At 44.9% G+C, this 13,203-nt stretch overlaps 1 protein-coding gene across 6 annotated transcripts in view; it reads right to left on the bottom strand.

Moving 5' to 3' along the window:
- Nucleotides 1-432: 432 nt before the first annotated feature.
- The window catches only part of LOC108883825 (cAMP-specific 3',5'-cyclic phosphodiesterase 4B), a 47,265-nt gene continuing 34,494 nt past the window's right edge, over nucleotides 433-13,203 (bottom strand). For all 6 annotated transcript variants that reach the window (XM_018677330.2, XM_018677332.2, XM_018677329.2 and 3 more), the window contains 9 exons: nucleotides 7,026-7,119; nucleotides 5,211-5,428; nucleotides 5,027-5,125; nucleotides 4,438-4,602; nucleotides 3,963-4,062; nucleotides 3,594-3,748; nucleotides 3,339-3,461; nucleotides 3,060-3,242; nucleotides 433-2,973 (listed from right to left, as the gene is read on the bottom strand). In XM_018677330.2, coding sequence (XP_018532846.1) covers nucleotides 2,596-2,973; nucleotides 3,060-3,242; nucleotides 3,339-3,461; nucleotides 3,594-3,748; nucleotides 3,963-4,062; nucleotides 4,438-4,602; nucleotides 5,027-5,125; nucleotides 5,211-5,428; nucleotides 7,026-7,119 — 1,515 coding nt within the window. In that variant the 3' untranslated portion in view covers nucleotides 433-2,595. The remainder of the gene's footprint in view (nucleotides 2,974-3,059; nucleotides 3,243-3,338; nucleotides 3,462-3,593; nucleotides 3,749-3,962; nucleotides 4,063-4,437; nucleotides 4,603-5,026; nucleotides 5,126-5,210; nucleotides 5,429-7,025; nucleotides 7,120-13,203) is intronic.

Here is a 13,203-nt window from a genome sequence, read left to right as displayed (position 1 = left end):
TGAATGCCCTGAGGGCCTGGCACGTAGCATCGCTATCTCTTACCCTTCCTGTTTACATTGCTGGCTTTGGCATTCCAGCAACCACTGAGCTCATATCAGAGAGAGGAGATGTCGCTGGTGTCACTGCAAGGAAGTGACTGAAGACTGAATCAAGCTGTTTTCCTCTTTCTGTCACTTCCACCTGGTTTTTCCCCTCAGAGTTGCAAAACTGGAACTATGACGTGAACAAAACCACATCATTTGTTATATTGTAACTGCAGGATCATGTTTGTGAATGTGCCTCTGAGGACTCATTTAAATTGTCTATGAATGTCTCACTGCACCTGGATGAACCAGAATGAAACACAACTGGCTGCATTTAAGTCCAGGATGATGAAATAACGATAAGATATGTTCATGATATTAAATACCAGTGACACTCAGACCAGAACATTTTGTAATACATGCCCATTTTAATAATCTGATAGAAAACATTTGTTGAGCACAACATACACCATTTTACCATATATTGTGAGGAAAACACTGAAAAAATACATCTGAAACAATGTTATATATTTCAGCAAATATTCCTATAGCTGTACAATGACCCGTCACCGTACACAAATATACTGCAGGAAACTTCCAGCCTTCATAATCCGCCAGCAACAAAAGGACAAAAAACAAAAAGCTTATTCTGCACCTCACATGAGGTGTTGTTGGTTCAGACTGTACAAATGTTTCTGGGCGGAAACTCAAACCAAACATTTCAAATTTGTCAAAATTGAACGGCATAACTTCATGTTATGGTCTCGTAGCAAAATAGCCCGCTGAATACGATACACCAGAACCACCAGACGAGTTCAGTCAAAAGTGTGATTTTGACACGTGGTAGTGCATATAAATAATAACAAATATACAGTGAATATTATCAATCAATATCAATATTATCATGTACAAGGAGAAGATAATAAATACACTGTTCCAAACAGCTGGAGGGGTCAGCACAACACAGCTGGGTGCAACAAGATTGTGCAACTGTGTAGCCACTTACATACACACACACTCATACATGCACACACACACACACACATACATACAGGAGGTATCACATCATGACACGATATTGACCTCCCCCTTATTCTGAAGGTTGCACCTTACAATGTGGTACCTTTAAGGTAGTGTTGGACAGATCGGCAACCAGTTGCTGAACTGTCGACATTATATTCAAAGTGCTGGAATAAAAACTACAATACAGTTAATCATGACAGGTGACAGCTGACAGGTGTCTTTTTAAAATGTGCAGTCATTCAAAGTTCAAAACGAATTACGGTGTGAAAGCATATTCACGTGGATGGAATGCAGCTAACCACAACAGGTGTGTGTGTGTGAGCTAATAAAAAGGGGAATTACAAAGGCGGAAACAAATTTCCCATATGGGAATACAGCTCAGCACAATACAGGGCTATGGAATTTTATTATTATGTTTAATTCTATTTTTGGCGCAGTTTCATCTAGTGATTAACTCTCATTGGCCTGAACTTTTTTATTTAGCTACAGGAAAATGTAAGGACTTGATTTGACTGCAGGTTGGGAATTTGACTCTTCAAGCCTGTGATCACACTTTTCAGAAGTGGCAGTGAATTTAATCAAAGTGCTTTCTTTACACCATCTTTGGAGGTTTTTTTTTTTTGATGCTTTTGAAAATACAAAATGTTTTCCCACTTTCAAAGAATCTGATCTATGAGTTATTTAATATTTAATTACTTATGTAATAAATCATTGGTAAAAACAGTTGGATAAATCAAATAAAATCATTATTTTGGTTTTACATGTTAACTATAATGTCTTCTGCAAATCACTGATGCTTTCCACTCTCTCCTCCTCTTCCTGTATGCCACAAAGTGCAAATTGTGCTGGGAAGCTGACTGATTTTTAGAAATACATCCACTGAAACGCTTTTGTGAGAACAAGCTTATACTATTGCCAGAACATTAGGAAGACTGTGTGAGACAAAGAATGTCCTTTTCTGTAGAAAATCTGACACATTTTACAGCTACATGAATGTGTTCAATAAATTATAAAAACACTTACAAAAAGACACGGCTGTAAAAAAAGGCACACAACTTTTTTTAGACGAGTGTTAGAAAAAACTGCATGGTTACAAATAACTTGTTGACCAGTAGTTTTGGTTGGACACGTAACCAGGTGGCATCCAATCCCGAAACAATACAAAGAATCGTAATGAACATAAAAAACGTCCTGAAGTGCAAGTTTTGGATTTTTTCTTTAAAAACTTGTCCCAGTACACGGATTCATCTCGTCCACTTCACCATTTTTTGTCTGCAAGGACCAAGATTCAGCTCTGCCTCTGCAGTCCGACAGTAGTCCCTTCTTTAAAGAACAGAGGCTACACTCTTCCAGCTCCTGTCGAGGGCTCAAAAACAAACTGCCACAGGGTTTCCAAGCCTCCTTTGCAGGGGTGCCCCACATTCAGTCAGGCCCTCATAGCCAGGCAGCTCCAAGGAGCCAGATTGCAGGATTGCTCCACTGCAATAAAATGAATTCAGCCAAAAGCAGCAAAAAACCTGCTGCGCTCTAACAACGTCGTCAGTTCAGCTATGTTTCTGCTGGAGAGGCGTCGCGCGTCGCCATTTCTACCCCGTCCTGATCAGAGGGGTGGTTTTGGAGTGTCACAACGTCACATTCGTCAGTCGTCTCCATCATCCCGCTCTCCCCTTCTCCACCCTGTCTGTCCTGGTCTTCCAGCGTCAGTTCAAACTGAAATTTACTAGCCACTGGTCCCCCCTCAACCTCCCCGTGTGGGCCTCCCTCTCCGTCACTGGTGTAGAAGGGAGGGGAGGGGCTCTGGGGGATCATGCTCTGGTACCAGTTCCTGTTGTCCTCAAGCATGTCGAGGATGTCCTGGGCGTCAGGGTGGACCAGGTCAGCCCACGTCTCCCACAGAGGGTGGACGATGTAGTCAATGAAACCAACCTTGGAAAAAGAAACAGGGATGATGTCAGTAAGAAGGAAAAATAAGTGTGTGTGTGTGTATGTGTGTGTGTGTGTGTGCTCTCTACCTGTGTTCTCTCCACTGAAGCTGTGTGTTTGTCACACATGGGGCTGATCTCCATCCCCCGCTCCCTCTCTCTATCTCCCTGGTGGAAGAACTCGTCCATGATCCTGTCTGTCCACTGCCGGTACAGATCCAGAGGTTTGGTGGGGTTGCTCAGATCCGCACAGTGAACCATGTTCCGTAGAACCTGCAGAAAAAAAAACAAAACAATTTAAGCATCTTGTATCTCTTTGGTATGTATGAGAATGTCTATATATCATGTATGTACAAGTACATCTCTTACCTGCATCCTGTCTGTGTAGTTGTCCAGCAGCAGGACTCCAGAGCTGGTCACCTTCTTGGTCTCCACCATCGTCTTCAGATCAGCCAGCAGGCTCATGTGTTTAGACATGTCTGTTGCCAGTACCTAGAAGACAGATAGACATGGAGAATGATGTAAGAAATAATTTAGGAGTGGAGCAATCAAAGTAGCCAAGACATCATTTTGAAAGCTAAAACTGGCGCGTGGCCTCAGACAGATATGCAGACATTTCCTCACCATGTCTATGACCATCCTCCGGAGCGTCTGCCTCTGCTTCTTGGTGAGGTTTTGGAAGATGTCGCAGTTGTCTTCCTGCAGCAGCTTGAAACCCACGGCCAGGTGGTGGTTCTCCAGCACTGACTCATCGTTGTACATCAGAGCCAGCTCGGAGTCTGAAGGCAAGAGGGAGGGAGGAAATGACAGGAAGGGAGAAATTAAATTGAGCTCTAGCTTTTTAAACTCAGGTCAGGTAACCATGGTAACTATTCAAAGCCCCCCCTCAACACACACACACACAGTGCTGTCGCCTTCCCATTAAACCATGAAAATATTTCTGCCTATGTAGACTAAATAAATCTTCACTTTTTGCAACAGACAGCGACTCACTGGTGTTGATGAGGAACTGGTTGGATACTCCTGGGTGGTCCACGTCGTGAATGGCTGCGGCAAAAATGGCCGCCAGGATCTCCAGATCAGTGAAGACCGCCTGTGTTTGAAGAGACAGAGGATGGATAAACAGAGATGAGCATTCACAGTAAATGAACTGGCTAAACAAGGTGAGGCATTAGACAATGGTTTTGAGGCTGATACTTCCATGTGTCATCCTCTAAGGCATGCAGTTTCAGTGACATACCAGCATTGGTGACAGTAATGCCAGTAACCTCATTAAATCATACACAGCTTGTACAAAAGGTGTGGGTGATGGTGCCACATTGGAATGGTGTCAAATGCTTCAACTATTTACTAAATGTAACTATTTTTAACTGTATTTTTAACTGAAAGTAGTGAAATTCTGCATGGGCATCAACAAATAAAGGACAAGCAATTATTTAGTAACTATAACAGATTTTAAGTAACTTACATCCAGTGCGGGGGTGGACAGAAGGATGTGTGTGGACTGGGCCACGTCGGCGGCGTGCAGGCTGTTGTGGTAGGCCACGTCCGAGTGATAGTGGCCCTCCAAGGTCAGCATGAACGTCACAAAGGTGTCCGTTGGAATCTTGAACGTCCTCATCAGGTCTCGCTCCTGCATGCAACAACAGAGGAGGAAAATGAGAAAAACAAGGCCCCTGCGATTCCTAGCTGGTAACGTTATAGATCACATTGTTTGTCCTTTTTGAGCATCTCTTACAGTAGATGTATTCACCCGTACTGTATACATCACATTGTGAATCATACACTACAGAAAAGGCTGGAAAATGACAACAATATGCTCTCCTGCCAAGAAGATGCACAGCTAGAAATCAATTTCAACTGCTAATGTCCCTCTAGCAGATGTTCCTGCAGTGATACTGACAGCTGAACATAACAGAGAACAGACTGTACACACTGACGTGGGCTGAGCTACTTGCCTCCTATAGCCTGTGTGTGTATGAGTGCTTTCACATTTTTTTAAGCCCTCTCTGACTTGGGGGTAGAAGATGAGAAGGATGAAGAGCCAGGGCACTGACCTGAAAGATGGTGTACATGATACACGTGAGCGGTCGGTTGTGGGAGTGCTCGGCCACTTTGAAGATATTCAGTCCCCATTTGTTGATGTCTTCCAGGTCCTATTAGAGAGTAGATGAGTGTAAGTGTCTCAGCCAATCACATGATTTATTTATTTTTTTGCTGTATAATCTGTCACTCATCTACCTTCGACAGCAGCTCCTCCTGGTCCGTCTTGACCCCGAAGCGATTGCCGGCGCTCCCGGAGATGCTGGGCGTGTGGCTGACCTTCCTCACCCCGCTGATCTGAGTCATCATCCCACCCTGCTGCTGCTGCTGCTGCTGTTGCTGCTGCTGGCCCTGCCTCCTCTTCCTTTCCCTGGACTTGGGAACTGGACATGGAAGCTCCAGCTCATTCTGCTTGTCTGAAAATAGTAAAGTAAAGCAAAAAATAAGAAGAGATGAAAAGATTAAGACAATGTTTTCCAGTTACTCCACAGAGAAGAACAACTAAGCTAGGGATTGTTGGGTAAGCATCCTGGCTTGTGATGCCACTGTACTGAGTAAACAGAGTTAACGTGAGGAGATAGTTGACCTCTCACACCTATGTGACAACACATTAAAGCAGCACTGACAGTTACTTAATTAGCAAGCAATCCTTCAGGAACAGGTCTTCCCTTCTAAAAATACATTTCTGTTGCTGGCAGCAAAGACAAAAAAAAAAAACTTTAATTACATACAAAAATATTCCAATACAAATATGATGAGAATGTTGTTATGATATAAAGGAAGATGTGCTAATGGGATGTTGTGAGATCTGACAATGTTCCAGTGGCCCATGCATTCTGAGAATCTGAACCATGTTGTAATAACAATACAGAGAATTGTGGAAAACTGGCTCATATTGAGCTGAAATGTTTAGATGAGGGACTTGTTAGTATGCGGGTTTGTTTGCATCATGTGATTCAAGTCTGTCTGCTGGTTGAGTGTGATTCTCACTTGCTGTGCACAGACAGTGTGTCTGAGTGTTAAGACTCCCTTGGTCTGTGTATGTGTAGCACCACATAGACCGCAGTGATTGGGGGGTGGGGGGGAATCTCAGCTGCATCCTCCACAAAGCACAGGAAGAAAGGGATCGCTCTACACCTGACAGGTGTTAGCTGCAATGCAGATGACAACAAAAACCGCCCAGCTCTAAAGATGAGCCCACTTTCTCTCTGTGCTCTTGTGTTTGTCTCTTCTCCCCGAGCAGCTCCATCGTGCCAGAAATCGCTTTCACTGCGCCACTTCTATTGTTAGGGAAGGTCTAGTTTCTCCACCGTGCATCCATCCATTGCCTTGCTGGATGGGAAGGTGGAAAAGCTGAGGGGCAGACTGGGTGGCTGTTTGAAGGGCAGGCAAGCTAGCTAGCTGGCTGGTTGGTTGGCTGACGAGGCTGCGAGTCACGAAAAACGCCGCCGGGGCTTTTAAGAGATGAGGAAACACTGCTGTCCTCCTGATGAATAATGCAGTGTCTATCTGGACCTGATGGCAAACGCTATGCACATAAACATTTTTCCCTCTCCGCCCCCCTCACTCACTCTCTGCCCCAGTCTCTCCAGAGGGAAGTCTTCCCTGAGTTCCCCTTCCCCCTTCTCCCCACCCTCCAACCACCCCTCCACCCCCTGCTTCACATCTCTGCAGTCAGAGCAAGGGGACTCTCTGTCTCTCTCCTCTCTCCCTGAGACCAGATCAGACTGGTTTGAGAGCAGTGGTGCAGACCAACTACGAGTTTCTCCGCTACTTAGCACATGCTTTGGGTAACCTCACAACCTCTGCCACACACAGACTATGTCATTCCTGGAAGATGCTGGCTCACTGGAGACACTGCAGTGATGCATACAGTACATTTTGTGACCTTGTGTGTGTGTGTACGCGTGTGTCCATTTGTGTGCATATGTGTATGTGTGTGTGTGTGTGTGTGTGTGTGTGTGTGTGCATGTGTGTGTGTGTGTGGTCATTTGTGTATGTTGCAGTGCTCACCTAGAAAGGTGTTGGAGATGTACTCTGACACTTGGTTGCCTGAGCGACTCATCTCAGACAGGTGGCTTAACTCCCGGTTCAGCATCCTCTTGAACTGGAGGCAAAGAGATTAAAACAATACATGAGGTTAAATAATATATACAGGTAAATACAGATTCATTGAATCATTTCACTGCTGTTTCCGAGCAGAGGGACAAAGCATTTCCTGTTATTTTCCACTGGAATATTTCCCATGAGATCATGGCCTCTTGTTTTTTTATGCGCCATATAAGGGCTGTGTTTATGTCTTCCTTGTTTGATTCAGCCACTAAGACACTTGACTGCTCAGCATTTCAACAAATAAAATACAGTAATGCATAATATACAAAATTCTGATGTTTGTGCACGTTTTCTTTCCAGGGAAACAAAATGTGCCAGATTTCTGTCAGTGCATGCCACCACTAAGCTAGAGTGTGATGACACAGTCAGTCTCATCTAATCAAACACATTCAAATGTGTAATCAAAACCCAACAGAAATCAATGTGGCATCAATCTGACACATTTCACCAGCTGCAATGAAAAGACATAAACATACAGTATGTGCATGCACACTGCACCACACACACACACACACACACACACACACACAGTTCCATCTATGGCAAATCTCCTCTGGGACACACCTTGATGTATCCCCAGGACACAGAGAACAGGTAGTTGGCCTCAGGCATGGTGCTGAGCTGTACTGAGCCCCTGGCGCTCCCCAGCAGAAGCCCTGTATGCTCCTCTCTGAGTGGACCCCCAAGGCTGAGCTCAGCCCTACCGCCTGAAGCTCAAGGCGCCACCAAATCACCGCGTTCCGACGGTCGACTGTGGTAAAATCGCCACAGCTGAACTCTCTAGAGAGGGGCTGTGGTGGACCCCTACATCCCTGGCCAAACGCGCCTCCTCATACCGTCGCCCACTGTTTTCCAGGATCGCGAGCCACTGGCGAGAGCGATGGAATCCCCCTGGATGCAATCAATGTTTCCTTTCCTTTTCTCTCGTTCTCGCTGCCTCTGTCCGTCTCTCTAAACCTCTGTCTCCTCTCGCCACCATCCAAATGTTATCCAGTGACACGCCGGGTGGGGTGGGGGGGATTCAGCCTCCCCAAGCCCAGACTGAGCAAGGAAAGGCAGGCTCCAAGACAGAGGGAGAAGAGGAAAGGAGGGACAGAGAAAAGCATGGAGGAGGAGGAGGAAGAGGAGGGGAGGTGGTGGTGGGGGGGTGCACTTTAGCTGTAAGTGTCCCCTGTGGCAGACAGGCTGGTGGAGTCTCTCTCTCTCTCTTTGCCTCCCACCCCTGCTGAACACTGAGCCATGCACAGCACTGCAGAAAACTGGAGTTTGGAGAATCCCCCCCCTCCCCACATCTTTCTCTCTATTTCTAGCTATTTCTCTCTTTCTCCCTCAGTCCTGTGCTCTCTGCAAAACACCTCCCACCGCCTCGTTCACCCCCCCCCCCCCCTCCATTTCTGTCTCCCTCCCTTCTTCATTTGCTTCCACTGTTCAGTAATGCAGAACAGATCCAACGCATACTGCGCAATGTGAGGCTTCAAAGCACCAGAGTGTTTATCACATGGGTGAGGAAACGCTGGGTATTAATTTACCAGATTGGGTTTGGGTCTTTTTTGTGTGCATTGTAGGAATGGAACCATAAACTGCTGTTCAATCTCTAATCACTATGTTTTATTTTACTGTTCTCAGTATCAGCTATTGTCGACAATATTACCCCAAAATAGTTCCCTGTCTCACTGCACCAGTTTTCTGTATTTAAGACACAAATAGAGAAGATGGGAGACTAACAGATGAGAGAGTGTTCAGTCTGCAGCCCACCAGTGTACCACCAATTGCACGACAACCTGAACGCCATGGCAACAGAGTCACGTGGCCCCCTCTCCGTTGTTCTCACAGTGGTCCCTACTCCAAACACACTGCATCACATATCACATACATACACACGCGGGCACTAAAACCACACACACACACACACTCCAATACACAATCTACGGCAGAGATGCTCTCGACAGACACAACAAGCCCAGATGCTGCAAAAGCCCACAGTAAAAGATCACTTCTGTGTTATAGAGCACAGATTCTGACCAGTGGTGCTAAATGGCTTTTCTTATCAATAAAGAGAAACACTAATTACATGAAACTCTTTGTAACTGATACAGTGGAATAATGGTGCAATCAATTTTATGTCCTGAAAATGTGAGTTGCTCTGCTTCTATAATGTGTTCTAATATTGTAAGAAAATAAATCAACCATGATTCTGCCTTGTGCCAGGGCTTTTATTATTTCTTACAATAGGGTCTTTTCTCCTGAAGCTGGACCAGACTCTCTCTGGTCTCAACAGCTGTCTAATAGCTGTCAAGCAGACAGCTAACATCTACTTGACTGTGAAACTTGAACACCACTTTCAAAGCGTTGGCTGCACTCAAAACCCAGACTGCCAGAGGCGGTCCATAAAAATCAAAGAGAGCTCGTAAGGACAAAAATTTGAGCTTGGAATCAGACGGCTTTATTCCATTCAAAGGAGAACTTGTAATTGATTCTTTAGTGCGGCGGAATAGCGTGGATTTGTATGACCTCTAGGAAATGAATGAGGCACAAAGCCACATGTCAGTCACCCAGGGTCATGTAGTTCAGCTCTAGACACACGGCGTATGCTCGCAGCATGGTGACAACTAGATGACTGTGCTCAGGAGAATAGATTACTCAAGACATGGCATTAACTCATACATCCTTTTACGTTAGCAGAGAGTGCACATGCATTCGGTACAGACCCGCAACTTAGGAAACCAAGAGAAGTTACATAAACTCTACCAAAAAAAAAAAAAAAAGAAGCTGTGGTTTTCAGAGGACAATGAGCTGATGTCTCGTAAAGTTTGAATATGCAAAATGGGTGCATACTGGAGCCACTGTCTCTCAAAATGTAAATGTAAATGATATGTTAGGGTGTAAGCTAAAGCACTATTAACACCTAAACTCGTCAAAATTGACAAAAAAGATTGTCACATGTCACCACACGGCAAGCTTTGTCTTGTTGATCTGAATCCTGAAACAATCAAGTCAAAACAAGGCGGCAGATCCTCAATGTAATCAGTAAAAAAAAAAGAAAGAAAAAAAAAAAGAACTGAATTCAATATTTGATCATCTTTGTTAAGGTTATTAATTGACTTACATGAAATCAATGAACACATTCTTGGATAAATCTCCATATGGCAAGCACAGTGTAAGTAGCTCCAAGACTAACTCACCTTCTTCCAACTCGTAAACATCCCAAAGTTTTTCTTCTGCTTTTCAGAACAACATAGTCCCATTGTTACTTTAAAAAAACACCAAACACAACACAAAACAAATCCTGTAAAGTTCAACAAGCGATAACTCTTGTTCAGTGTGTCTGAGACACTGCCTGCTTCCTCTCTCTATTCTCTTTTCTGAAGTGGCATCAGGCAGGAAACATAATAGCGATAAAGCTGACTTGACTGACTGGCCTACACAGTCTAACAAGAGATCGATGGCTCCTCCCCCCCCCCACAAACACAGGCCCGAGCATGTGTCCCCACCTACTTCCCTTTTACTTGATAGAGTAATTCACTGAGGTCATTTACTGGTAGACATCCTGCTTCCTGACATGGCCTCAGGCACCAAACAACTAACATACCTGAGCTCACTGCTGAAAAGTCTCAGATAACAAGTTTAGCAGACTGTCATGCTGATGTGTTGTGGCGGAAAATCACAAATGGCATTTATGTATTCCTTTGGGATGGGTTGGCTCACTTCAAACGAGCACATTTTGACCTTGGCTGAAATAGCTGAAATAGAGATGTGATTGCACAGGAACAGACTGACATCATATTGCAATATCTCGGCAGTGCAATCTGACAAAAGCCCAGAGTGAGCCAATGCTGCCTCTATCCCATGTGCAGCTGTTTACAGTGTCAACACAGTGAATTATGCCCAGAGAGTTTTTAGAGTTTAGCAACATTAGAGAAACACTTTTCCTAGAAGGTGTTGATCAAAAGTAGGAAAGAACAGGGCCACAGTAAAAACAGGTTTCATATTCACCCCCTTATTCTGCCTTATTTTCCATGATAACAGCAGATTACAGGGGTTAAACTTTTTAATTACAATTAGGCACCATAATCACTACTGTAGCTTGTCTGATCTCCTCACCACCCTTTCAGTCAAAAGGAATCACAGCACTATAATTTAATGTCCATTACCCCTGCTACAGCTACAGACCCACCACTACATCTGTTTCAATAATTTTGTCATTTTTTCCCCCACTGAAGACGGCGGCGCTTCAAAGCTCAAGTGACCACACGTGAGTTAAAGTTTCCTACCCGCTCGCGCTCTGCTCGGGGGCTCGCTCGCACGCTAGCCCACAAAGCGCTAAACTCCCCTAACTGGATTCAGATGGCAGTGTTTGTCCAAGGCCGTCACCGGCATCAGCATGGAAGTGCGGCGAGGCTAATGATAGTGAGGGGCAGGGAAGCAGCTCGCCGCTCTGAGGTCACAGCGACCAGACTGGCGGTCAGCAGGCTGTGTGGTCCCATAGCCCCGGATACACCTGTGCCCTTGGACAACTGTAAGTGGAGACACCCTGGGTTTGATCGTGGGTTCAATTACATCCTCTCTGGTTCCGAAAAGAAACGGGCTCTTTGTCAAAGCATCATGTCATAGAAATGCTGGGAAGGAGCAGAAGTCTGCAGATGCTGCATTAATGGTGCAATAACATAAATGTATTTGACACCAATTTTGCAATGAAAACGTGACAGTCAATGAACTAGTTCTTTCTGTCCCTGTAGAGTTGCACAACAACCTGGCCCACTGACAAATCTAAACTGCAACATCATAAACAGTTGACCGCCACTCTTTCACAATCATTATTGGTCAACAAAGCGCCAGTGGTGGTACTGGGTCATATTGAGAGGGCTCTGAGTCATGGCGGATAATGTGCCCGGCCAGCCTGACCAGGCGGCTGTGCTGCCGTGTGCCTGCAGGGGCCTTGTGCTCATTGTCTTGACAGTCCCAGTGACGTGAATATCTGTAAAGACTCAACCTGGCTGCCTGGTCAAAGCGCTGCTATTGTCGTCTGGTATCCAGGGAGCAGAAGAGAGGGGGCGGTGGGGCGGTGGTGGTGGTGGTGGTGGGGGGGGGCACGGGAAATACAGAGACAGGAAACTGGTGTCATGGTCACAGTCACCCGTCACGGTATGGCAGCACCCCTCCTCATCCCAAACCACCCCTCAGACCACAGTCTAGAAGACACGCGGAAATGGACAACGCCACCCTGGGTGTTTAGTATCTGACGCCGCCGTACAGTCTCCACTGTCTGCGTGGGGGTTTGAGCAAAACTGTGCAGTGTATAGTAATTTGGCTGAGCTCTACACAAATGAAATACGCACCAAGAAACGTTTATGTGCATCAAAGCAAAGGGAAGTAATTAGTTCTAAATAGCGGCTTTGTGTAGTCTTGCAGTACCACAATGTGTTTATTTAGCTTGACTTAAAACAAATCAGAAAGCTGACTTTAAAAAAAAAAACTGTCTGTCTGTCATGCCAATTGATGCAAATGGATTCTTTATCTTTTTATGCCAGCAGGATTGCAGTGTCTATTGGTTTAGACATCTGTGGTGCCTGGAGGATGGTTTCCAGTGACTTTGGAGATCCCCTGACTTTTCCTCCAGTGCCATAATCAGGATGACATTTCTGTTTTTTAGTGAAAGTATTAAGTATTGGACAGATTGCCATGAAAGCTGGTACAGACATTCATGTTCCCCTTGGGATGAATGTAATGATTTTGGTGATGCCATAACTTTCCATACAGCACCATCATCAGGTCAAAATTATAATTTACCCAAAACTTTGGTTTATGACCAAATACCTGCAGAGCTAATGACATTCCCATCAGCCTCAACTGTACTTTGCGTTCAGTGTTAATTAGCCACTGTTAGCATGTTAGCACACTAAACTACAACGGTCAACAAAGTAACATTATAACTGCTAAACAGGAGCATGTTAAGTAGGTAAATTTAATATGGGAGGATTTATTGTTTTGCTGAGGTGCTCAGTATTTATTTGTTGAATATCTTATTGTTACATGCAACATTGCGTGTTTGTAAATTCTCTAACAAAGTAGAAGAGTTTGG

Source organism: Lates calcarifer, linkage group LG4 (assembly GCF_001640805.2).
Source record: "Lates calcarifer isolate ASB-BC8 linkage group LG4, TLL_Latcal_v3, whole genome shotgun sequence".
In the NCBI taxonomy this organism is placed as follows: domain Eukaryota; kingdom Metazoa; phylum Chordata; class Actinopteri; family Centropomidae; genus Lates; species Lates calcarifer.
The sequence above is the reverse complement of the archived record's forward strand: the minus strand, read 5'-3'. Positions and strand labels throughout refer to the sequence as shown.